The sequence below is a fragment of the Theobroma cacao genome, chromosome 8 (genome assembly GCF_053813885.1).
Source record: "Theobroma cacao isolate CCN51 chromosome 8, ASM5381388v1, whole genome shotgun sequence".
Lineage (NCBI taxonomy): Eukaryota > Viridiplantae > Streptophyta > Magnoliopsida > Malvales > Malvaceae > Theobroma > Theobroma cacao.
The window spans coordinates 5225179-5251646 of NC_142646.1; the positions used below are offsets into that span (position 1 = coordinate 5225179).

At 34.9% G+C, this 26468-nt stretch overlaps 4 protein-coding genes and 1 long non-coding RNA gene across 14 annotated transcripts in view; 4 read left to right on the plus strand and 1 right to left on the minus strand.

Annotated features, from left to right (window-relative positions):
- Positions 1-2458: 2458 nt before the first annotated feature.
- Positions 2459-6742, plus strand: LOC148761130 (uncharacterized). The gene is made up of 2 exons (XR_016027985.1): positions 2459-2573; positions 6381-6742. It is a non-coding gene; the product is annotated as an uncharacterized LOC148761130 (long non-coding RNA).
- Positions 6743-9203: 2461 nt separating this feature from the next.
- On the plus strand, positions 9204-15773 carry LOC18592144 (uncharacterized). Of its 6 annotated transcripts, none has more exons than XM_088809068.1 (6): positions 9204-10322; positions 11139-11280; positions 11375-13435; positions 13691-14142; positions 15144-15255; positions 15362-15773. In XM_088809068.1, exons 1-4 carry the CDS (start codon positions 9289-9291, stop codon positions 14063-14065), a joined length of 3612 nt encoding a protein of 1203 aa, XP_088665194.1. In that variant the 5' UTR covers positions 9204-9288; the 3' UTR covers positions 14066-14142; positions 15144-15255; positions 15362-15773. The 6 variants fall into 6 exon arrangements, with proteins under 6 accessions (XP_088665194.1, XP_088665195.1, XP_088665196.1 ...); XM_088809069.1 differs by having other exon boundaries at positions 15148-15255; XM_088809070.1 differs by having other exon boundaries at positions 11375-13133; positions 13212-13435; positions 15144-15773.
- A 942-nt stretch (positions 15774-16715) lies between these two features.
- Positions 16716-19947, plus strand: APRL4 (APR-like 4). Its single transcript, XM_007018695.3, has 4 exons — positions 16716-17405; positions 18004-18191; positions 18282-18406; positions 19222-19947. Exons 1-4 carry the CDS (start codon positions 17208-17210, stop codon positions 19671-19673), a joined length of 963 nt encoding a protein of 320 aa, XP_007018757.2. The 5' UTR covers positions 16716-17207; the 3' UTR covers positions 19674-19947.
- Positions 19948-20259: 312 nt separating this feature from the next.
- The window catches only part of LOC18592146 (melanoma-associated antigen G1-like protein), a 58370-nt gene continuing 52161 nt past the window's right edge, over positions 20260-26468 (minus strand). Inside the window, exons 1-7 of one of the 5 annotated variants that reach the window (XM_088808922.1) lie at positions 22835-23214; positions 22502-22748; positions 22250-22402; positions 21836-21941; positions 21612-21726; positions 20659-20747; positions 20260-20587 (exon numbers count right to left, since the gene is read on the minus strand). In XM_088808922.1, coding sequence (XP_088665048.1) covers positions 20685-20747; positions 21612-21726; positions 21836-21941; positions 22250-22402; positions 22502-22748; positions 22835-22882 — 732 coding nt within the window. In that variant the 5' untranslated portion in view covers positions 22883-23214 and the 3' untranslated portion in view covers positions 20260-20587; positions 20659-20684. Of the gene's footprint in view, positions 20748-21611; positions 21727-21831; positions 21942-22249; positions 22403-22501; positions 22749-22834; positions 23215-26468 lie in introns of those variants that run through there. The other 4 variants (XM_088808923.1, XM_088808920.1, XM_018125711.2 and 1 more) reach the window with 4 other exon arrangements.
- On the plus strand, positions 23543-26264 carry GRF11 (general regulatory factor 11). Its single transcript, XM_018125709.2, has 7 exons — positions 23543-23724; positions 24524-24830; positions 24911-24998; positions 25094-25203; positions 25468-25616; positions 25836-25870; positions 26013-26264. Exons 1-7 carry the CDS (start codon positions 23658-23660, stop codon positions 26016-26018), a joined length of 762 nt encoding a protein of 253 aa, XP_017981198.1. The 5' UTR covers positions 23543-23657; the 3' UTR covers positions 26019-26264.

Consider the following 26468-nt stretch of genomic DNA (forward strand, 5'->3'; position numbering starts at 1 on the left):
GCACATGCATATCACATGCTAACGATCTACTTCTGTGCATGCTACTCCCTGGAGGCCTGGACATAATTTATTCAATTATCACATCCCCCACCTGTTACAACAATATCTGCTGATCTCCAAGATCTCCCAAAAAAGCTAGAATCGCCATGGCTAAATCGAGAGTTGAAATACTGCTTTTTTAATTTCATCCCAAAATTAGATAAGGAAAATAATTGTCTAAAACATGTCCATGGGAAGACCTAATATATTTATGCTGTAACGTTCCGACTTATGAAAAGGAACCAAAGCATGATAAATGTGTTTTCTCGGTGAATTAGGCATGCCCATGGGCGGACTCACCTTGAGGAGAGTGGTGTCACATGACATCACTCATTTAGCAAAAATTTTACTTTTTGTATAATTTTTATAGAGTTTTATTAAGTTTACTTAGTTAATAATATTAATGAACCTATTAATTTTTTTATAATTTTTTAAAGAATGGGATCAAAGATTTCAAGTTAAAGTAAATTTATTAAAAAGTAATTTATATATTAATATTTAAATATTATATAAAATTCTATAATTTAAAATTTTATTAAAAAAATTAAAATCTAAATTATGCTCAACCCGCAATAACGCCTTCTTTTCTTGGTTCTTAATTGTGTTTTTCATATTCTTTATCTAAAAATTCAAATTATATATCGAATGAGTGACGAGTGGATGAAGGATTGTTTGATGACATATATTAAAAAAAATGTATTTGATAATATTTCTACTAATGTTATTATATACCGTTTTCAAAACATGAAAAATTGTCGTGAACAATTATAGTTATTTTAAATATTTTTACTTGTATTAAATAAATGTATTGAAATTATATTTTCTTTAATTTAATGTTAAACTTTATATTGTGTAGATTTTAACATATTTATATTTTTTAATTATTATTATTATTATTATTATTATTATTTTAGTTGGAACACTACTTAAAAAAATTTCTGAGTTCATCCTCGGGCATACCTATAGCTGATGTATGGCTATATGCAAGTATACAACTATACATTGATGAGCATATGGTTTATGCTTAGTTACATGAATGCATATGGATATGAGAGTGCAAATTGATGTGCATAAGGTTGACATGTTATGAATTATAATTGTAAATTGTGATGTGAGTGGGTGTACTTATTTTAAAAGCTTTATTTGCCATAGGGGTATGCATGATTGCATGGTTATAGGGTTGCTGCACTAAACATGGTTTTATTGCCATTGGATTTGATAATCTATATGGCTGTTTTTTTTTTTTTTGAAAAAAAAAAAGGGAAATGTGAATGAAAGGGTAGGAAGAGAGGAGACTGCATGACTATGCATACCCTATCTCTATCCTAGAAACTCAAAACAATACAACAAGTGAAGAGTTACATCGACCCAGCAATTGAATTTAGAAAAAAAAAAAAAAACCCCAAGTACAACAGTACTAAGTAAATCTGTCGTGTAAAAAAGATAAAGGTAGTGATAAAACATGGAATATCAAGGGGTGGAAGTGAACCAGTTCATGTTTTTCTTTTCTTTGTATACATTTCCTGATGGATAATGGAATACAGATTACAAAAATGAAAGGTTTTGCGTTATATGGCATGTGACATCCTCAGACAGCACTGCAGATATTATTATATCAAATAATAATATGAAAGACCGAAATTCTGAATCAATATAAAAGCAAAAGGAGGGAAATTGGGATTTGGGAGAGAGGACTCGCACAATTTTTCTTGAGATCCGACAAAAAATCATTATGTAATGTACGTATGTATGTAACCCCATCAGCAGGTTGACAACAAAACTTTACTATAAGCTGAAATATGAAGAGTAGAAAGACCCTAGGAAAGGGGCACTGATGTTGATCTGTACAGAACCTCATTAAGTATTGGGGGAAATAATTTTAGAGAGAAAGAAAAACAATCTAGCACAGTTTCTGAATCTACTGACTTGCCCCACTTACATGGCTGTTGAGCATGATCTGAATGATGGCTTTGATAATTTGAGTGCTGTTGAGTATGATTTGAAATGATGACTTCGCTAATTTAAAGTGCCATGGAAACTTGATTTGAAATGCTGGATTTGATAATTAAATTGCTATGGATCATGGTTGGAAATGCTGTTTTGAAGCATATTTTGAAAAAAAATATATTAGACGATTAAATTGTAAAGGAAAAAATATTGAAGGATTAAATTAAAAAGAAAGAAAGTGTTAGAGAATTAAATTGAAAAGGAAAAAATGTTGCAGAAATAAATTAAAAAGAAAATAAATTTGGAAGACCAAATTGAAAAGAAAAATAAATATTAAGAGATTAAATTGAAAAAAAAAGATAAAAAGAAGTGAATAACGTGAAAAGAGTAAAAGGCAGGGATTAATGAGCAATTAGTTCATTACATCCGTCCAAGTTGGGGGCTGTTACCAAGTTTCCTTGGTTTGTCCGCCCAAAGCGTTGTCTTGAAGCATTCTCATATTTCTATTGGCAGAATACTCCCAAACTGCTTCGATTGACCTTTACTCGCCATATCTTTGATTTGAGGCTGGGAAAATTGTAAACAAGGTAAGATTGAACTTCCTCGCAGCTTGAGCTTTAAATTAAACGATTTATAATTTTTGTTTCTGTCATGTTTCAACAAAAACTCATCCTTTCTAAGTTTGAGGAATTCTAGAATTCTAGTTGGTTTTGGTTTGATTATAAAGGAAAGAATTTAATTATTTAGATATTGGAATTGTGATTTGAAAGATAGGAATTATTAGCTAGAACATGAAACTAGACTTCAAGATTAGGGTTCGTTTGATAACCAGAATGATAAATTGCTGGAGAAATTTTTTTTTTGTAAAATAATTTACTTTTATTGAATAAATTGTCAAAAATTAGGTTAAATATTCCGAATTATATTAAGAAAGTTAATTTAGTCTATATCTTTTAATTACATTTAAATAAATTTTTAAATTTTTATTTTGCATCAAATAAGTCATTTTCATTAATCATTAATTAACTTATGATAGTCAACGGTATAATCAGTAATTTTTTATGTCACATCATTTTTCATGTGATATGTTAATATGTTATCTTGATTACGTTAATGTCACGTGATATAAAAAATTACTGATTAAAAAATATATTTTTATTTTTTTACCCATTCAAATGTTCAAAAATTACTAATTAAAAATTTAAAACAAAAAATTAAAAAAAAATTAATTATTTCAAACTGATTACTATAATTTCTTAATTGATTACTATCTTCTTCTTTTTTAAAAAAAAATTTTCATCTTCTTAATTGAAGTCATTATTTCTAAAAACAAAAACCTAAATCTAATTGCATAAGTCAATTATGTACTCAAATAGCCTAAACAAATCAATATCCACAAACAAATCTTCACTTTCTTGAACATTCACTAAATCTAACGTACTCAAAATATCTTCTCATTGTTTGCAATTCTTTTTCTTCTTTTAAAAATCGTTCTTTGAGTAGTCTTTAATTTTTAAAAATTGTGAAAGATGTGGAGAGAGATTTTACTATTATTAGTGGTAAATAAATTTAACACCATCAGATTTCTCTTATAAATATTAAGAAAGAGAAGAGAAAGATTTGACTTTTTTTTTTATTGTGGAACAACGCGATATGTCTTTGCTAGTTTTAATATTATAAACGTTGTATGTCTTACTTTTACTCTTCCTCTTTTAAAAATCGTTTCTGGGTATTCTTATATTTCTCTACATCAATTTTTAATTGAATTGGAAAAGTTAGATTAAGTATTTTTTTTATTAAGAAAGATGGCTTCAATTAAGAAGCATGGTAATTAATTTGCAGCAATTAGTTTTTTTTTTTTTAATTTTTTGTTTCAAATCTCTAATCAATAATTTTTGAACATTTGGATGGATAAAAAAGAAAAAACATATTATTAGTCAACATTTTTTTATGTCACATAATCTATCACGTGGCATTAACGTTATTAAGATGACACGTCAACAAACTATGTAGAAGATGATATGATATAAAAAATTGTTAAGAGACTTTTTTGATCTAAAATAAAAGTTCAAAAGTTTATTTGAATGTAATAAAAAGATATGGGCAAAATTGATTTTCTTATTATAGTTTGGGGGCTTTTTTGGGTATTTAGTCAATTGATAAATAGGAATAGATTACAAAACAAATGTGACATTTGATTTTCAAGTTAAAATTAAGAATGAAAATGAAAATGAGAAAAATTAAAAATAATATTTTTCAAAGCATTTAACCACATATAATAATGAAAGTAAGCTCTAATTTTCAAAAAAAAATTCATCTCATCAGTTTTTTTACCATAACACTATAAAAATATCAATATTCATCAATTATGTAAAACATCCAAAGCCTATATTCATAAGTGTGTATTCATTAAATGATAATCATTGAAATATTTTTTGTTATAATTATTTGTAAAATATATTCAATTTTTAAATAAAAAATATTAATTGCATTGAATGATTTCATTAATTTTTTTTAATTTTAATAGTATTGAATAATTTAAATAGTAATATTTTAAGTTAAAATTTTTTGAAGTTAAATATTAATATTTTTTATTTTTTCATATTTTAAGTTAAATATTAATATTCATCAAACTTGTTATGCAAAACTTAGTATAAGAGTAGTTTTTCTGTTCTTCAAAAAATATCTTATACCTCTCAAGAGTGTAAGACATTTTACATGGTTAATAAGTATTTTTCCTTATTGACCCATAAACGTTTTATATTTGGAACAAATTTTTCATCTTCCAAACAAATATAAGTTTTGAAAACATTTTCAGAAAAAAATTTTATGTCAAATCAAACAAACTCTTAGTTAGTTAATTCTGGAAACTTAAATGCAAAGGAATTAAGGAAAGTGTGTATATTTATAAGTGCTCATGGGACGCTAGGAAGCTCAATGAATTATTGGAGGATTGATAGTTGGAGGAAAAATCACAATGTCACTAGGAGGGGATGTGCATTTAAATGTTTTAGAAAATGCGCGAAAAGTTTTAAGTGTGCTCTGCTCAAATGTTTTTGAAATGTGCATGGGAACAAGCTTTGTGTATTGCTACACTGTGATGCTATGTGAACAATTGAATCACTATATACATATTGATATGAACTGTTATTATTGTACATTGGAAGGCATGGTAGTTGAGTTACGTGTCATATGGATATATAGATATTAATTGTTATCATTATGAACTGTGGGGCATGGTAGTTGAGCTTCGTGTCATGTAAATATATAGATATAAATTGTTATTGCCATGTGGTTGCCATGTGGTTTTGTGTGTGTATGTGAATTGCGATCCTTCTTTAGTCATTGTTATAATGGTGATTGATAACTGTTAACGTATGTTGAGATATGGATTGCGTGCCTTAGATGGGCTGTTGAATAGCATGATGAAATATGTGTCATGCCTAGTAAAGTAATAAAGAATTACTGATTTTTATATTGGCATTGTTATGAACATGTAATATGGGCTTCAGATTAATGATATGCTGTTTATTGTGGACATTTATGCATAATGCATAGCATAGTCGTAGTAGGGCAAAAATACCATTGGTATGTGAGGCGAAGTACTCTATTGAGCATTTCCGAGTGGGGTAGAAATACTATTGATTGTGCACTGCCAAGTAGGGCAGAAATACTACTTTTTGAGCACCACCAGGTGGGGTAGAAATGCCACTGATCCTGCAGATGTTTAATGGGGGAAAAATACCACTATTGAGCACCGCCAAATGGGGTGGAAATATCACTGATCATGCAATGCCGAGTGGGGCAGAATACCACTGTTGAGCATCACCGAATGGGGCAAAAGTACCATTAATTGTGCATGCATATTTACATTTGTTAAATTGTGAATAATGAGAAAACATGCAAGGCATTGATGGTAGGAATTAATATGTTATGTTTTTTTGTGGGAATTGTACACTTTAAACCAAAAAAATATGGATGTAAGAGCATGGTCCTAGGCTGAAGGTGCCTAGTTTGGGTATAAGGGAGGCTCTCATGAGTTGGGATGCTTGGCATTGCAAATTGGGTAAAGTATGGAGACCTACTTTAAGAGTCTCTATACTTTTGTTATGTTTTGCTGGAAATTGCTTGTTTCTTATTTGTATTCCCTATAAGGGGCACGTGGTAAGTTGTTGGAATTGGTGGTAAGGTTTTACGTGAAATCGTGATAAATGTACTAAAGGTTTTATCTAGGCAAAGCTCATGTGCATTACGGGTTTTTATTAGGCAAACATGCATGATTTCTGAAATGAATGTGCATCGTTTATAAACTATTTCTCCCTATTTAATGCTTGTTCCTTTTGTTATCCTTCACTGAGCTATAGTACTCGTTATTTTAACTTGCATGTTTTTAGAACGAGACCTAGACGGGTCATAGATTCTCGAGAGGATCCTCAAGTGCACTTTTGGTAGTTCGAGACATTTGGCATTCGGTAGTACTTCCACACCTAATAGTCACTTTGTTGGTAGTTGGATGTTGGGCTATCTTGTTGATTGGTCATTGGACTTTGTAGGCTATATATGTACATATGTATGTGGGTTTTTTAGACATGTATGTAAGCCTAGTATAAGATAACACGGCTATGAGCTGGCAAACGTAATGTAGCTTTTGTTTATGCCAAGAATGAGTGTACAACAGATGTTATAGCAAATGGTTGTGCCTAATGTAAATATCTTGTGTTTAAATCCAAAAGATGGATGTGAAATGTTTTTCTAAGATTGATTGATTGCCTTTTTACGGGTAATCTGTAACTTTATATTAAAACTCTCTCCTAAGGACTTCAATTGGGTGCCATCTGAATTTGTCAATTGCACGACACGTGACGTACAACTGGAGTGGCTGTATTTATTTTCATTTCACGTGGATCTTCATCAGGTAAATCTTGGCCTGCCCGAGCAATTGGTCCAATCCATGGGCTGCTTTCGAGCAAAATTTGTTGGCTAGCGAGGCCTACTGTTTGGCTCAATACTGATGATTCTCAATTGCTTTCCATGTCAGAGATTTTTCCATGATTTGGTCGGTGTTTTTACCATGTTCAAGGTCTATTCTGCCTTTTGATTGTAAATATGCTTTTATTTGGAGGGTATTTTAAACCATTTGTTTAGTTCAATTATTTTTATGGTCTTTTCAACTCAACTCATAATTTATAGAGTTCTATATCATTTTTTTGTTTTCCGTTTCTTTTCCATATTATTTGTTTAACTTCCTCATCCGTTGTTTCATTCCATTTTGGTCTTTTTCTTTCTCTTCTTTACTTTGGTTCATTTTTTTTTCACCTCTTTTGACTCTTTTTTCCTTTTGTTCCTCTTAGTTTCATTTCGGTTTTTTTTTTTTCCATTCCTTTGCATGTTCTGCTTCTACATCTTTTTTTTTTTTAATAGTTGTTTAGTTCAACATTTGGCCATTTGTGGTTTTTTATTCTTTCTTTTATTTCTTCTTTGATTTTTAGCTATTTCCATTATGAAATGCTGAATGATTTTTAAAAAATTTTGATCCTCGGTTTTTGTAAAATTTTTTTAAAATTTATGTAACAAATAATTTTGCTATATTTTTTTAATCATTCGATGAATGGAGTTTTTCGTAGGTGTTTAATATTTTGGATGGTTATGTTTAATTAAGAATTATAGATTCCAAGTTTATGCAACTTCTCTTTAAGTATGAAAATGGTATTATTTTTCTCTTAAAATTTGACATGATTCCTAAAGTCTTATCTTAATTCTGATATTGGAATTGAATAATATGTGGATTTATGAGTTATGGTTGATGGATAATAAAATCTTTTCTGGTTATGTGCGCTTATATTATCATTTTCATTTGAGAATTAATTGATAATTATGATCCTTGTGGTTCTATGGACTTCGGTATTTTATGTTTTATTATAATTCTTGATTCTTCATCATAGTATTAAGTTTGTTTAGAAGGTAGAGCTTCCATAAATTCTTGGTTTAGGTATTCACCTTGATGCTCCCGGCTTTCAACTGAATTTGCTAAAGAAAAAATGATTTTAATTTGCATTAAATTAAATATTTCTCATAACTCCCCTGGAAGGTCTTTCTCAGGGCTTGAATACCTTAGGAACAATTAAAGTTATGGCTACCTTTACCAACATGGCTGAAAAACTAATTTATTTGTTATGTTAACCATTTGTTACCTGCCGGTGAGCATAGCACAGGCCATACTCTAGTGCTATATAAAATGTGGTTGAAGCTTATGTGGGCTGGGCGAGCTACTCCCGTCGGATTCTCGTGCCGGTCATGGCCCAGGGCGGGGTCGTGACATATGCAAACCAAACTTAAGGCGAAAAGGTGCAGTCATAGCTGTTGCAGTTGATTGATTATGACATGAAAGATGGCCCTGTCGTCTTGGACCAAAAACCAAGCTCTTGTTTCGTGAAATAGCTGTTAATTAGATTCTTATGTTGCCAACTGGTGCATTATTTTGTTATTTTCAAGCATCTGGTATACCTCTTCGGATCACCGAGAGCCAGAGAGTACCAAAAGAGGCAGAAAACCGAGAAAACAATTGGATAATGATAGAAGAGGTTGCTTTACAGATATTTGCTTGCCATATTATAACACTTTCCATGATTGCATTTGACAATTTCGTACTGCCTAAAATGGAAATTTACGGTCAAAATCTCGTCTTAAAATCATTGAAAAGGTAGGTTCCATGACCAAAGAAAAGAAAAGTTTTCATTCTATTTTTCTATTGGTAAGATATGAATCAAATCACTCCAGAAAATTATAGAAGTATAAATATTTACATTTTTATAAGTTTTGCAATATTTCAACGATTTAAGCTTGTGGGTTTTAGTAATGTATTCTGGTGATGAACTTGGATTATGCATATTTAGCATATAGATCTTCCATTCGTTTTTCTTCAATTAATTTGCATACAAGAACAAATTGGGAATCTGTGTCACTTGAAAATGGACTCACACTTAAATTTAAGCTAAAAGCCCATCAATAAGCCTAAACTAAATAGATTTGGGCAACAATTCTAAGCATCCAATGCGAGATTCGAGTGATTAATATAAACCCAGCACAATTTAAAGCAGGGCCCAAATTGGCCCCAGAATTTCGGGTGTAAACCAAATTTGATCCGGGCCAGCCCGTTTGTTTCCTTAATCAACGTGGCCATGCTTGGGTACCCCAATCAAATCCCCGTTTCCAAATCACAATCCGTTGTTTTCTCCATTTCTCCAGATCATTTACATCCAAAATTCTTCCGTTTTGTCACCATTGTTTCTCTCTCTCTCTTTCATGGCCTCCGCCACCGTCGACCACCGCCACCACCACCAACTGCATCTCGAATCTATTCCAGTCGTTGACCTCCGCCTCATCTCCCAACCCGAACTCCTTTCCCTCTCTTTATGCTCCTCCTCTCCTTCTCCTTCCAATGCCGACACCGAACTCTTCACTCCCAAAATTGACCGCTCCGTTTTCAACGAGTCAGCCGGCAGCCGCAAACAAACCTTCTCCCGCCTCCGTCTTGCTGCCCCGCGCAACCACCTACCCCACCCCCACCATTCCTCTCCTTCCTCCAAACCCTTCACTTCTCTTTCTCAACGCCTCAACCCTGTCAACCCCGGACCTCTTGACGAAGAAAGCTCGAACATCCTCTCTCTGCTAAAATCACTTTTCAACATAGATGATTCTCTAACTTCTAACACCAACGAAGACGAACCGGACGACGATAAGGATCTTGTGCCGGTTCAAATCGAATACGAAAACGGGAAGGACAACGGGAATTCGCTTTTGCAGAATATCCCGGTCGGCATTGTTAGTTGTAGCGGAAGTAAAAGGAAGCGAGGGCGGCCGAGGAAGGACCAGAAAGATAATTTGCTGATTGAGAGCGAGAATTTAGTAATTGAGGAACATCAAGAAACGGCAGCCTTTGATAGGGTAAGCGAGTCGGTGAATGCTGGTGGTATTAGCAGTTGTAGTGAAAGGAAGAGGAAGAGAGGGCGGCCGCGTAAGGAGGAGTCTCAAAACAGAGTGATTGTGAGCGAGGAAAAGAAAGTTGAGAGTGAAATTGAGAGGGTAGCATTGGGAAATGTGGAGGCGATTTTGGGAATTGAAGAGGAGTTGAGGAGGAGGACTGAGGCGATAGGAACAGAGGCGGAATTATTGGAGTTTATGGGGGGTTTAGAGGGGGAATGGGCGAGTAAAAGCCAGAAGAAGAGGATTGTTGACGCGGCTGGTTTTGGGAATGTGCTCCCTCAAGGGTGGAAACTTATGCTCTTTGTAAAGAAGAGAGCCGGCCATGTTTGGTTAGCTTGTAGCCGATATATAAGGTTTTTCCATTTTCCATTTTCCATTTTAATGTTCTTGTTAATGCTAATGTGTAGATCTAATACCAATGCTGTTTAAATTTTTTTAAATAATATATAGTTCTGCATGTGTCATAGAATGCCTGTCTCTGATGTTTAGACTTTAGATGTTATGATCATTGGCATGTCTAAGCACACTTTGGTTCTCTCAAACTTCTTTTTGTTTCCTTTCACTTGTTTCTCTTATAGAGAATAATCTAGAGTCTGCTCTGAAATGTCATTGTTTTATCAATTTTTGGGATTAGTTTGACATAGTATTTTTATTTGAATTTTAATCTAATGCTCTTGTGTGTATAGAGTATAATATATTTGCCTATTGGTTTTAGTTTTACATTAATGAGATGTTAAATTAGTCCAAAATCAGGTAAGAGGGATGCTAGAGCACTTGGAAATTTATTAACCAAAATGGTAAAGGATAGAAGTTGGGCTCTAATCGTTGGATGTATATGTTCCTTCAGATAACTGGATTATGTCTATGACATTTTTTAAGTGTTACTAATATTCAAATGTTCATTGTCTGTAAGTTTGTCTCTATTTATAATTTAGCAGTTAGTTTATGACATGTTTGATTTTTTTGAATTTTTTCCAAATTGCTACATTTCTTTAGCTCAATTCCCCCCCATCCTAAACAAAATAAATAAATAAATGAAAGAAAAGCAAAGAGATAGAGACCAAAGGGAGGTGGGATTTTAAAAAGTTATTTCTTTTAATGTTAATTTTGCATATTTCTTTAACTTTGTTGGTTGTTTCATTCTTACACCCTTAATTGGTACTATCCAGCCCTAATGGGCAACAGTTTGTGTCCTGCAAGGAGGTTTCTTCATGCTTGCTCTCTGCTGGTGAACTTAAAGATTCAAGCCAGTCAACTTCAAGTCTCACTGGCCGTGGCATTGGTTCAGGTGTCAAACCAACATCCGAAAATGTAAGTTACTGATCTTGTTTGTATTGATCATTTACACTTCATCTCCATCTTGATTATGCTTATCAATGATGAGAATGTTAAATGCTGTTCACAGTTTCCAATTATATGTACATCTTCTGAACATGAGAGGCAAGCTCCATTACTAAGAATGGGAAGTCCATGGGAGGTCCAGAGAGCTGAAACAATAAAATGCCACAAATGCACCATGACTTTTAATCAGCAAGATGATTTTATATGCCACCTGTTATCATCTCACCAAGGTACAGTAAAGAGTTCTGGACATGGTACATCAACTAATGAGGAGGTGATAATTAAAAATGGAAAATATGAGTGCCAGTTTTGTTATGAACTGTTTGAAGAAAGGAGTTGCTACAGTAGCCATCTTGGTGTCCACATGAAGAACAATACGAAGAAAGTTGAAGGTTCAGTTGGAGTATTAACAATGCAAAACAGCGTTCAGCCCTTCAATTCCGCTAGCAACAGTGAGATAAGACCTGGTTTTCCTTGTAGCGGAGCTAATGAAAATGCTCTAGTTGAAACGTATACTGATAAACACAGTTACGAATGCAATTTTTTGTTTCGTGAGAAAACATTAGCTGACAAAACCTGTGATAAACAAAATAAATTTTGTATCATAACTAATAATAAAGGGGAGGTCACTGATACTGCTGCTGTTGAACTTAATGTTTGTTTGGGTTCTGAAAAAGTCTTTTTTACTGCTGAGAGTAGTGGGATGTCTCAATCTTCAGATAAAGTAGATGTTCGTTTGGCCCTTCACTCAATGGAGGAGAAGAAGAGAGAGATGGCTTCAAACTTCAGTTTACTTGCTCCAAATGCTGAGGGAAATATGTTTAGTGATGAAAATCTTGAGTATAGACATTTTGCTAGCTTTCTGAAAGGGATGGAACCTGATTGTGAGGAGAAGGTTGTAGGGGATGATCCAAAAGCTAATTGTGCCAATACTTGCACACGGCCAGATAGTGTCACAATTGATGCCGAGCAGCAAAATTGCTCTGAAAGTTGTTTGCTCACTCTATCCAGCAACGAACAAAGAGGTAATCTTGTAGATTATGTGAAAGGGGCTTCTGTTACAATAGATTCTGCACGAGAAGTAGGTTCTGGATGTGGTTTAACTTCATCTAAAGATGATAAATCATGTGTCATCAACAATAATTTGTTTCTTGCCTTTACAGGCACATTAGATGATCCAGAATCTATTGTGGTCAGTGAATCTGGGAATAATGACTCTACTATTGGTTTTCAAACCAATCACCGCGTAAAGAAATCCTCACAGGACAGTGAAAGTGCCTTGCTTACTTTACATGGAAGGGAGCAAATCTTTCCTTCTGATAATAATGCATTTAAGGTCTCTAGTCGGAGAGTTGAGGTGTCTGAATTTGACGAAATCCAAAAGTCTAGTGGATTAATTCAAGCTGGCAGCCATGACAGTGGATTGGATATGAACATTCTGGCTAGTGTCAGGCAAGCAAAGACTAGAGATTTTCTATTTGGTCCATCTTCATATAAGAAAACATTTACCAGCACAGTGGAGGAGTGTAAACAGGTTAAAGGGTCTGAGAGCAGTTTACATGAACAGTCTGCTAATCAGCAAAACAGTAGCAAAGAAACTAGTATGAATAAAGTTTCTTTCATTACAATAGAGGAGCCCAAACACAAAGTGGAAAGCTCCTTGATTGGCAATGCTCATGCCAGACTAGGCGCATTTGCTCTGACAGGCACTGGGCAGGAAAGTTCTTCCCCTCTTTCTTCTGAGAATTGGGAGAAATTTGCTGGTAAAAATAATGTACCATGTATTGGCAGCGGCACTTTTCATGAACCAAAGCAAAATAAAGGTGCTTTTGAGGATTTATTCTGTCTATCTGGTAGTGAGCAAACACAGGTTGCAAATAATTTGAGTATGATTCATGCAGGCACAGCTCATGATAGGTCCAGGTTACAGGATTTTGAAAATGCAAGGAATAATGAAATAATGATTGGTTTTGGCAATCATGCTCGACGTACTGAGAGTTCCATGACTGGACTCACATGGAAAAGTGATGAAGGAAGTGTCCTGCTGAGTGGTTTGGCTGATACTTCATCTCAATTGTTGCAATCATCTGGTTATTACTCAACATTTGATGTGATGTCACATAAGGTACAGACAGGATCACTCTTATAAGCTATGATATAATACAGAAAAGCATGAAACCCTTTTTTTACTTGGCAAAATAATATGATATAAAAGTCATTGCTGATGGTAGACATCCCCATAGAAACCAAAGGGATAGCTGATTGTACTGTGACCACTAAGTTTATTTTTTAAATAAATGAATAAATAAATGCTGAAAAAGAATTGGTGTTAGTTTGGCTTAAAAGAATTTGACGTGTACAATTTCATTGTAATGGACAGGGTGAAGGTGAAATGTTCAACGTTAGTGGGAAGTGCAGCAATGTATCAGGTTTTAAAGGGCTGAGATCAGATAGCATAGAACATATGGAATATAATATTTTAACTGCTCAAACAAGCTCTCGTTCAGGAGATTCCAAGGTACCATCATATGATTCGGAGATGGCTCTAACATTTGATTCCTCTATTTGGCTTGGGAAGGAAGCTTTACCACTGTTGCCTAAGGTAGATGGCCGACATCAGGTCACTACCTTGTGTTCCTGGTGTGGAAATGAGTTTTATCATGAGGCTGTTGACATTGAGGCACAGAGAAACTCAATGGCTGTTATGTGTGCCAGCTGTCGGGCGAGATTCTCTAGGAATCGTGATTTTCTGTAGAAGAGCGTGTCTATGAACACACCAGCATAACGAGGGATTGCTTCTTGCCAGTGTAATGACCAATATCTGTGATTTAGGTAATTTCTGCATCCAAACAAGACTATTCTTTGCTGGATATAAGCCAAGCTTTCGTGATCGCTATGCCTTTTTTCCTATATTCTAGTGGACATAGCAACTGTTAGAACCATTTGATATGGTTCCCAACTCAAGGTGATATAGTCCAAGTTGCATCCGACTTAGTATTTAACCCAATATGGTCAATGGAAATGATACACTTCGCTACATACATTAGCATAAGATTTTGCAATATCATTTTTGAACTTCCTTTCCTTTTTGGCATTTCTATTCTTATACATTTAATAATGCCTGAGCTGTTCCTTTTTCCCCCTTCAAATGTTGCAAGGGAACAAGAGTTCTCACCATCTTTCAATGGGATTTGATCTAGTTGATGTTGTTGAAGGTTTTTGAGGCTTGTGCTACTGTGCAATGAATAATATAATTTTAGAGATATAAACATGCCCAAACCTGACACAAACTGCTGTGCCCAAAAAATTGATTAAAAGATCAGGAAGAGTTTATTGTATTGTCCTGTATAATTTTGTGAAGCTACTTGGCTGTTACTTGGAGCATTTAAGAATTCTAGATCTGACATTATCTTGTGCTGTGGCCCTTTTCTTTCAACAAACAAAACTAAACTGAAATAGTTGGATTTATGCATAAAAAGGCATATATATTTCTACAGGAATGAATCTATTTTCTGCCTGGGTGGGGTCAAGTCAGTTTTTGATCTTATGGACAAGTTCAGTTTTTTGGAATTTGGTTCTGAGCTTTTCTGTATGTGCATGACTTCATGGGTCTATACACTTCTCTTTCTTATTTGAATGAGAGCATTGAAAATGAAATGAGGAAGCCTCTTTTTATTGCTTGCTTCTTTTTATCTGCATTTACTAATCTTTATCCTTCCCTCTCAACCTTGACACTCCTAAACCCTAATGAAAGAAAAATGGACAACACTCCTTAAAGATGGTAGACATTAACAATAACATGCGTGTGCTAATGGCTTCTAAATTTTTTGTAGACAGCAGCTGAAACCAGATGGAAGGCTCATGAAACCAGCTGAAACCAGTCTGCTGAAGGGTTCCTCAAATTATCCTTAGGTGTCCTGGCATGATGCAGAGATTGCAGTTCTGGTATGACTCTTTGTTTGGCCTCTTTTCCCCTTGGTGCAAATGACTTCTTCATCAGTTCTGTTGAGATTTGACTTTTGAGGATCTTGTGTGGTTTCTTTATCTCCAGCTCAAGAGAGAATCAAGAGAAAATTTTTACACTGATCTGGGCATTAACCGGAATGCATAACCTTCTTCTGTTTTACTTTTGCACTTTAAAAATGTTTGGTGCAGCAATTATTTTTTGACGATTGTGCTGCTTGGGGCCTTGGCACATTTGTATAAATAACACAAGTTGCCTCCCCTCCCAATTTCTCCTCCTCGGCTTTTACTACCTTTTGTTGTGTTAAAGTCTACCCTAACGGCCTGGGTTAGCATCAGTGAGCTAACCCCCCCCCCCCCCCCCCCCCCCCCCACTCTGGATTCGCTTTGATCATTTCTTGTAAGATTAGTTGTCAAAAAACTTTATGGTGTTGTATTGGATATCAGGTAGCTTTTCATAGCCTTAGCAATTCAAGAGAAGAAAAGAAAGATATTTTCAAGATACCAGGATCCGTTTGTAACATATTGTAATCTGCTTTTAGATATTCGTACGACCTCGACACTTTTAAAAGTTCAGACTTTACTTGATGTTTGTTGTGGGAGCAAAGCTAACATCACGAGTCATGAAAATCAAAGTTGTAAAAAAAATCTAGAGGGAAACGTTTTAAAGGCATTGCTGTTGCTTTCTGTTCCTGAATAAGATGTCTGACGGGTTACTTGTATCTCTTAGTAACGGCCAATAATTTGATACTTTACTTAAAAAAGAAAACTAATTATTGTTATTGGTATGTCATATGCGTCAAGGAGAATTTAAATTTTAAGAAAGATAAAAGAAAGAAAAAAAAAGAGTGGGGGGCTGTGACGGAGGTTATAAGGACGGGGGCTTTCTTCGCAATTCCACTCGAAGAAAAAACTGAATACCGTATGTCAGCTTGATGAGCATTGCGGGTATTAGGCCCAAAATGGGATCTCCAAAACATGCTTCTCAATGACAATAATTTATAGAATTTATAGCCTATTAATTAGGTGGATGATAACTGTTCATAGCTGTTATATAAATAACAGTTGATATTGTCTTTGAGAACTGATTTTTACAAGTTGTCAAAAGAGGTTATAAATAAATTATTAAAACAACAGAAATAACAATGACATGTAATTTGTGTTTTTCCAGATTTTGCAATAATAAAAAAAAAAAGCAATGGAAATTTCCCATTTAGTGTAATCAACAATCAGTAAAAGTTGGAAATGAGAGGAGAAAAAACCCCGAAAGAAGGATAAGAGTAGAAGCTAAAGTCAAGCGAATAAAGACAAAAAACGTTAAAAGCGACCTTCAGAACCAAAAATAATTTTGTTAAAAAAATAAAAATATCAAATCTGAAAAAAAAAAAAAATCAAAAACTAAAAAACTAAAAGAAAGAAGCGTCGTGGCGCAACTTCGTAATTGTGATATCATGAAACATCATCTTCCCATCCTCTTAGTCTTCCTTCCTCTTCGTCTCCTCCTCTCTCTTTCCTTTCCGCCCTTTTCCTCCTGTTTTCCAAACACCAGTTTTACTAATTACAAATAAATATTATATTATAAAACAAAATACTTTTTTTTATTCGCTACATATTATTATAATTTTTATCAATAAAAATACACATAGAATTTATTTTGTCTCTGGCCTAAAGCCTGCTGTTGCTCTCAATTCTTTCAGACATACTTTTATCCTCCCAAATTAAATTCCCAAAATTAAGTTAAATACAAGCGAAAAAAAATATAAACCACGATACCTTATCTTCTCTGTTAAAATGCAACCGCTTTTCCTTCCTATTTTTTCCTTCGCCGTTTCAGTTTCAGAAATCCCTATTTAGGGTTTTATTTAAAAAAAATTTATTGGCGAGTCGCTTTTTGTGTAATATTGTGTGAATCGGCAATCCGTTGTCGGTCGTTGATGGGTACGAAGGCATGGCAAACGGGGATCCTAATGTTGGTTTTGTGGGGGAGGCTAGCGTGCGCCGTCTCCGTTCCCGTTAGGGTTCCGTTATGTCCCAAGCACTCCGTTTCCGACACGATCTTTGACTTTCGAGACTCCTACTGTCCCATTAACTCTGAGTTTAGTGAATCTGTCGATTTCGTTGGTGTTACCGAGGTACCTTCAGATTTTTTTCTCTTACCTTTTATTTTTCCCTTCAAATTTGTTTATTTATTTTTGGTGAAAATACTTTTTTTTATTGGCTGATTTGATGCTGTATTGTTCTAATTTGAACTAGGTCTAGAGAATTATTAGTTAAAATGCTTTTTTAAAAAAAAAAATATTTTTTTTAGTTATGAGATGGTAAATATGCTGTCAAGAAATGAGGACTGGATTTTTAGGGTATTTTTTTAGCTGCTTGTAAGAGTAAACTTCGCTTTAGAAAGGTAGAAGCATAATTTTTCAAGCTTATATCAATTACCCTATTATTTTGAGTTGATAAATATCATAATTAACGGTTTATTTTATTAGTTCAAAAATACTGCTATCTTGATATAAATTGGCTAGATAAGTTCTCAAGAATCGTTTGAATGATCCTGGTGGAAATGGAGATATGCCTACCTTTAATTTTCATTAAGGTTTTATTTATTTATGTTTTCTATAATTTTTGTTGCATTGGGTCTGAAATCAGTCCATGGGAGGATTGCATCAAGTTCTGATTATATTTTTTGTTTATACAAATTTTTAATGTTGCTTACTTTTTGCTGCTGTGAAGGGAGATGAGGTTTCATTGCAAAAGGCGCTTAACATGGTTCACAAGAATAGTCGTGAATATGTAGCAGTGCTTTTCTATGCATCTTGGTGCCCCTTTTCTAGGTCTTTTAGACCGAGCTTCTCTATTCTTTCTTCTTTATATCCTTCCATCCCCCATTTTGCTATCAAAGAATCAACTGTCAGGCCAAGGTTTGCAAATGAGTATTGTCATTTGGTATTTGCTTGCTATGAGTATTTATATCTTGTTAAACTAATGAGTGGTGGTGTTGTTTACTTCAGCATACTCTCGAAGTATGGAGTTCATGGGTTTCCTACACTTTTCCTTTTAAATTCTACAATGCGTGTGCGTTATCATGGAAACCGCTCTTTTGAATCTCTAGGTGCATTCTATAGTGATGTCACTGGTAAGGCCTTTTTCTGCAGCTTTTGAACTTTTGTGACTATTACTATGGTATGTTGAGCTGATTTATTTAATAGTTTGAAATTGAGATGATTCATCTGTATGTTTTGACTAATGACATACTTTTGTATGTAGTTTTTCATTCTTCATTCTTTCTTTATATTTTATTTCATGTTCATTTTTCTTTCTGTTGGTGCTCAATCAAGCATGCATGTGGTTCTGTTTACCGCATGAGATTGTGGATTTGATGGGACAAGAGTGATAAGATAGTATTGAACGGTACACTGTCTCCAGTATGTCTTACTTTTGGTGTATGTAATGTAGGACAAAATTGTTCCCATCTCATTCCATGTGGGATAGCCTACTTCTCTGCATAAGATTGTATAATCGTACATGGATTAGATGATGCAAAATGAAAATAAACAAAAAAGGAAAGATGAGTTAGGACCATTGAATCATCAATTTTGTATTGTCCTATTACTTGTACTATCCATGATCCCAAATGCCAAAGTCCAAAGACAACTTGAAGTTGTTTTTAGTTCTTTGCATGGGCTTTAATGGATTTATATCCCCCTTCCCCCTTTTTTCCCAACCCAAATGCAACCCTCCCCCCAAATTAATATAAGTTGTTATGGCCATTCATGTAAGATAGAGAGAGTGAAAATAATTGTGGTGGAGTAATATAAAACGTCAGCAGGCTATGTAAATCATGCTAACCTCTTTGCTTCGCCATTTATTTATAATGATATCTGTTTTTCCTGCTTTGTTATTCTTATTGGCTTTGTTTAATTTTCTAATGAATATATTACCTGGTCGTAGGTATCAAGAACAAATCTCTGGATAAAACATCACTGGACAAAATTGGGCGCTTGTCAAATCATGAGAAGCATAATAGCACTGAGCAGGAAAGCTGCCCATTCTCATGGGCAAGGTCTCCAGAGAATTTGCTTCGACAAGAGACCTATTTGGCTCTGGCTACCACTTTTGTGCTTCTTAGATTGCTTTACCTATTGTATCCAACTTTGCTTGTATTTGCTCAGTTCACTTGGAGAAGGCTCATACGAAATATGAAGTTGGGGAGTTTGTTGGAACATTCTTTGGCCTATCTGAAACGAGCAATTCAGTTGTTTAATTCCCTGAAGGAGCCTTGTAAGAGAAGCAATTTGCAACGCGCAATGAATGCTAGAGCATGGGCCTCTAAATCCCTTGCTACTGTTTCAATCGGTGATGGCAACACAAGCCGTGCTGTGCCAATGAGCGGATGTCGCTGACTCATTAGCTGGTGTGGAATAGGTATATGTTTCCTGTTGAAAGTTTGGCTACAATCTCCTTCGTGGCAGGAGCCTTTTTTGTTACAGATTTTCTCTACACCAATGTTCCGTGTTTAATTTGAATTATGCTATTGTATCTTGATACTGTACTAGTTAATTTTCATTTGTTAATATGATTTAGAATACATCTTTGCCCGTGAGTGGCAAATCTGCAACTTGTGAATAGGTTACAACTAAGAAATGCAATGTATTGACGTCGCCATCATCTACATAAGCCATTTGGCTCTGTTAAAGCATATTTACAACATCTTGTTAAACACAAGTGGTCAAAAATTCATGTTGAAGCTGCGCAATCTTGTTCTCTAATCGTCTTGACCGGATAAAAGGAAATGATGAAATTCATGCCGCCACCCCCTTTTATATCCGCCTAGGCGGTGGTTGTTTGGAACTTGGAAATGATCTGTTGAAGATAAGGATATAAAACATATCAGGCTACCATTGGACCATCTCCATTAACCATTTTGATCAGTTGCAGAGCTTGACCAAAATGCAAAGGTTCACTTTTCCGTGCTTACAGGCATCAAAATGAAGCAAAAATCCTACTACGGATAAAGAAGGTAAATGCTATGGTATCAGCAGTATGTTTTACACACTTACGAATGTGTTGTATTAATGTTTTACTGGGTACAATTAATTTTATCAAAATGAGATTAAGGGCTATGACTATGAGACAACACAGATAAATGTATAACCAAAATGAAACAGTACTAGCAGTATCAACTGTTGGCCAGATAAAGAAGCCAGAAACTTTAAAAACCCCCGCCCAGTGTTACATAAATGGCAGGAGTATGCCTGGCTAACAATGAACAAAACCACACCAAAAGCATCAGCACCTTGAAAGGCTCCCACACCTTCTGCACGAAAATAACATCCAATATGAGGAACTGAGCTTCACTCAATGATGAGTCGGCCATGGAACATGTACCTCCATTTGCTCGGGAATAGCTAGCATTAAGGCTTTATGTATCCATGGTGGCAATATCTTTCTTCACAATCTGCCAAGAAAAGACTTCCCTACAGGTCAGTACCATCAATCATTATAATGTAAACAACTAGAGTTTGCAAATAACACATAACAAAGTCAAATAATCATGGAAAATGCATTATAGAAAGTTCATGGTTCCACTAGAGGTGTCACTTAGTTTTCCATGTTCTATCCTCCGGCACCATTAAGGTCAACAAATATGTCCCATGATGGAAAAGGGGTGGCAGGATAAAGAGTCTAAGGGAACTGACTGGTATCTATGTTGTGTACAGATAGCTATATTTCCCTTAGTCTTACTCTGTCAAAGAATTGAGGATTTGCTACAACTGAAGGTCCACAGATGGGAAAAATAAATATATGCAGGTTTGTGTATTGTCAATGAAGAGTCTACTAGCAGTATACCAATTAATTCATGCAACTTGCCCCTAATCAAAGGAACAATAGCCACAAAAATGAAAACAACAACTGAATCTATCATTTCTAATCAATATCTGTAACATGCACATGAATGCAAACATGCCCATCTATGAACACAAATTATTAATGATAAGGAGAAAGTTTCTTTCAGCTGTATTTTTTGCAAATTGCACTCTCTTCAAGAGACAATACTCACACCTATAAGCAACAACAATTGAACATTAAATATATTTTCTCAATACCTAAGACATGCACAAATACAATTACCAACTGAAAGGAAAAGCTCAATCAGCAGCAGTATTCATGTAAATTGACCAAACCAAATTTACATGAGAAAATTGCAGTTATCAAAGAGAAAAGTAGTGCCTAATCAAGAAGTGTAAAAACATTTAAAAGGAACTTCTATGCATAAAAATTATATCCATAAACATGAAGGCATCAACAATAAACACCAGACAGCAATTGCTAGTCAATACCTGTGATATGTATTGCTTAATTCTCTCACACACTGGTCCATCAAGAGCTCTCTCAGCAAGCTCATAAAACAAAGTATTGCCTTCAGGGCCGATAACCTTGTCTTTCTGCAGATATCTACAAGAAGAATACAGGAATAACGATATGTATAATGTCCAAATCAATTGGCTGTTGGGGGTAAAAGCATTATAAACCACAGAGTCCTAGTTTTCAGGTACACCCTTACCTTTGCTGGACAAGTGTCTCAACTACCTGCTTAACATTCCCGAGTACTGGATGGTTTTCATCAGTTGCATGCAATCCCATTCGCTTCAAATGATGCCAAAGATTTTCTGCACAAGCAAAATGGTTTTTTTGTTTAAAACAAGAAACCAAAAAAGAACAAATTTACGCCATAGTTCATCAAGAAACCAATGTTAAGAACCTCCAGTAGCAGTACACATGCGACATTACACTCCAGCTAAATAAATTAACTTGACTGATGTAAAACAGGAAAGCCTGCTAAGTAAATGATCGATAAATATATAACATAAACTAAAAGGCAGATTCCCACTATCCCATACATCCTGACATGTTGGTTTTATAAAGGTTAATACCCAAAATCTCAAAAGTTTATAGTTAGAACAATAATATGCACTACCTTCCGCGATTTTGCCTCCTGCAAGGTGCACAATACTAATCACAACGAAAGTAAAACCAGTCAAGTGAGATGTATTCACATCCTCAACATATTTCCTATACACCTCAGCTGGTAACTGGCTTATGATAACATAAGATTTGGCATCAGCCCCACCTGAAAAACAATATATATCATTGATATTATATTTAGAGCATATGAAAATGAATTGTGAAATTTCAACCAAAAAAAAAATGTGGGGTAATAAAATGTTACTCTGTTGAGATAATCGGGCATGGTTTGTCGAAGAAGGACGAGATCTTTGAAGTTCCCTCAATTCATAACCAAAAATGGTGGAGAGTTTGTCTTTAGCCTCATTAATAACAAAAGCAGGAAGTGAACGGTGACGATAGTTTTTAGTAACCAATTGAGAAAGCTCTTCCCTTTTAATTGCACATCCTGAGTTCTGGTGTGTTTTAAACAGTATGTAACGAATTACTTCCGCAACAAGCTTGTCTTTTTCCTACCAAAATATTAAAAAAAAAACTGTTGAACAGATTGAATAAGTAAATTCGAAAGATATAATAAAATTTTGAAACAAAAAAGTACCTCTTTTGATATTTCGAATTGAGAGAAATCTTCACCGGAATTTGCCATCTTACATCGAAAACGAAAGAGGCGTAAGGCTAACCTCAGTGATGGGGAGAAGAGAAAGAGACGCGAAATGCTCGGGTGGGTTTTGGAGAGGGAAAAAAACCCAAAGTTATCCGTTGTTTGGTTGGTGAGAAAATTGGGGGAGAGAGTGAAGATGCTGTGGCGGGAAAAGCTGACTATATGTTTTGGCACCTCCGCTTCGATCAATGCCACCGCACTCTGACTCTGCCAATTAATTACAGCACAAGAGTAATTTAACAAATAAAACTGTATAAAAATATGATGAAAATTAAAGTAATAGAATTTTCTTTTTACACTTTTTCCGCAAAAATGGAAAACAATCAAATTTTGTGTAAAGAACCGTGTCCAAGGAACCTGACTAAGTCATCAGAAAAACGATTGGGGCCCCCACTGGATCACATCAGTCGTGGTCCCAGTCAACATCACTTCTCCCATGGGATCACGCGTCCCCAATCGGACGGCTAAAACTTCCCCTAAATCCCTCACATGCACCGCTCTGATTCCACCCTCGCCCTCACCAAACATTTCAACTTTCCAAAGGGTTTGTTTTTCCCCTTTCAAAGTCCCCACCCCTACCCCCGAAAACTCATTTTGAACCGTCGATTCAAACTCCCCAGCAAACCACATCCAACGGTCAGAAACAAAGTACGGCATTCCTAAAAGGCAGTTACCTTCCTTACCCCGGCTCTCCGAAACCGCAAAAGCTAAAAAGCAAAGCCTCAAACAGAGAGAAAGGAACGAGAGAGAGATAGAAGCGATGGAGAAGGAAAGAGAGCAGCAAGTTTACTTGGCGAGACTCGCTGAGCAAGCTGAAAGATATGACGGTAAATTTTATTTATTTACTCAACAAAAGAATATATATATATATATATAAATCTCTTGTTGATTTTTTTATACCCTTTGATATTACTTCATAATTTTTGGGGATCTCTCTATTTAATTATTCTCGAGTTTTATATTGGCTTTTCCCCAATGCATGAAGCAGGATCTTTTCTAATAATTTATTTTATCTGATTTATATGATAGTTTTATTTTTATTTTTTTTTTTGTGATGTCTCTTTTTTCTTTTTGCCCTTTATTTTGGCCTTTTTGTTTGGTTTTTCAGCTTGATGATCTGTAGAGTAGATGATAGCAGAGGCTTTAGTTTTGACTTGATAATATTATACTGGAAATATGTAATGAAGTTGAGAGTGAAAGTAAAGCAGTTCATTTATCTGTAGTTAAATTTTCTTTTCTTTTTGTAGCATATGTATGGTAAAGAAGAGGAGATTAGCTTATCTAGGCGCAAAGAAGTGCGATTTGAATGTAGTATTATTGACTGACTGGTGGAGTGACAAAATGCTTCATTTTACTTTCATGTGAAATGTTTATGTTTGAAATGTGTTAAAGTAATTGCTCGTTCTCGATCAAATATGATATTGTTTCTTACTCTATCTGGTTTTACTTATTAACAATTTTTGAAGAAACGGAATGCAAATAGAAGAAGAATATAAAAATGAAAACATATGGTAGCAATTGTTTAATCGTAGTCATGAGCATCCATGGGACTCATCGCTCATCTACTAGTTTGTTAGAATTTTACCTGGTTTGACAGCTGTTTTGTTGTGAAAAATTTTGTTCCAGAAATGGTTGAGGCCATGAAGAGGGTTGCAATGTTGGATGTTGAACTGACTGTGGAGGAGAGGAATCTGGTATCTGTGGGATATAAGAATGTGATTGGAGCAAGAAGGGCATCATGGCGGATACTGTCTTCAATTGAACAGAAGGAGGAGGCCAAGGGTAATGAGCAAAATGTGAAGAGGATAAAGGAGTACAGGCAGCGGGTTGAAGATGAGCTTTCAAAGATCTGCAATGATATCCTATCTGTTATTGATAAGCACCTCATTCCATCTTCCTCAACTGGGGAATCAACAGTTTTTTACTATAAGATGTGAGGATTATCTTACTTGCCTGTATGTTTTTAGGCAGTGGGTGTGAGTATGTCCTTATTTGTTGCCTTTTCTTTAACAGGAAAGGAGATTATTTTCGTTATTTGGCAGAATTTAAAGCAACTGATGATCGTAAAGATGCTGCTGATCAGTCGCTTAAGGCTTATGAGGTGTGTGAAATTCCCCACTTTTCATGTTGGCTCTTCTCCTATTTTGATTTCATATCATGAAGTTGGAGGACTGTTTATCATTATTTACATTGTAGGCTGCCACCTCCACTGCAAGCTCAGATTTGCCTCCCACTCACCCTATTAGACTTGGCCTGGCTTTGAACTTCTCTGTTTTCTACTATGAGATATTAAATTCTCCTGAGAGGTTAGATTGCCTCTCTCTCTCTCTTGATCTCTCCCATTCACACCACACGCACACATGTAATCTAGTGTGAAAATTTTCTTTTCATTAGGGAGAAAGATGGCAATGTCAATATTTTCTTTCACTTAGTGCGAATTTCATAATAGTTCCCTCAATATGCATTGTTGTTTACTTATCTTAAAAATCATAGATAAAGCACGGAGCTATTAATACAAGTTCTACTTTGGCAGCTAGCTTCTGTCTAATATGATGCAATATTCTGAGCAGGGCATGTCACCTGGCTAAACAAGCATTTGATGAGGCTATTGCAGAACTTGATAGCCTTAATGAAGAATCTTACAAGGATAGCACCCTTATTATGCAGCTTCTCAGGGATAATCTCACCTTATGGACCTCAGATCTGCCAGAGGAAGGAGGTAATTGTCTGTGTGTGTCTGTGATTAACAAGTGAATATATGTATGTGCATATCTGGCTTTCCATGGTTTACGTATTTTCTGTCTGGACTTTCTTATGTGTATGGTTACTTTCAAGAAGCATAATTTCCTCCTGCAAATCACTTTCTGGTGTTAACAAGTTCTGTAGTCAATTGCAACTAATAATTTCCTTTTTACAAATTTGTTGTTTGATGTTCCAGGTGACCAAACCAAAGGAGATGAACCTCAGGCAGAGGTAAGAAAATGTTCCTCTTGAGTAATTTTTGGTTGGATTGATCATCTGGTGACTCTTATCTTAATATCTTTTTCATTCTTTTTTTTGCTTTCAACAAACAAACCTTTTTTTTTTTTTCAATGTTGTTCCCATATCTTTGCAGAGTTAATTGGATGGAAGAGTATTCTTTTAAGACTGGGCTTGTCGAGGTAGAATGGGCTTGCTGCTAGAGTGACCTGCTTTCAACTCATAATAGTAGTACCAGGATTCGTGACCTATGGCTTGTATCAATTTGTTGATCAGATGTTTTCCAGACTGTTACTCTGTGTTCTCTTCTGTTTAAAACATAATTGAATCTGTTACTTCGTAGTCTTATGACCTCTATTTTCTAATGTGTTTCTATTTTTTTGCTTAATTAGCTTCTTTTTCCATCTGTTGCAACCTGATTTGTGATTTGCTTTAGACTTTGCTCATTCTTCATTTTAGAATCACGCTTGTGCTTTCCAGCCTTTTCTTGGTTTAATTTGTATCCATAGCGTAAAGGTCCAATTTGATATTCATTTTTGAGAAATTTCAAACGAGGGGATAGATATTTGTGGAGCAACTGGGTTGAATTCGA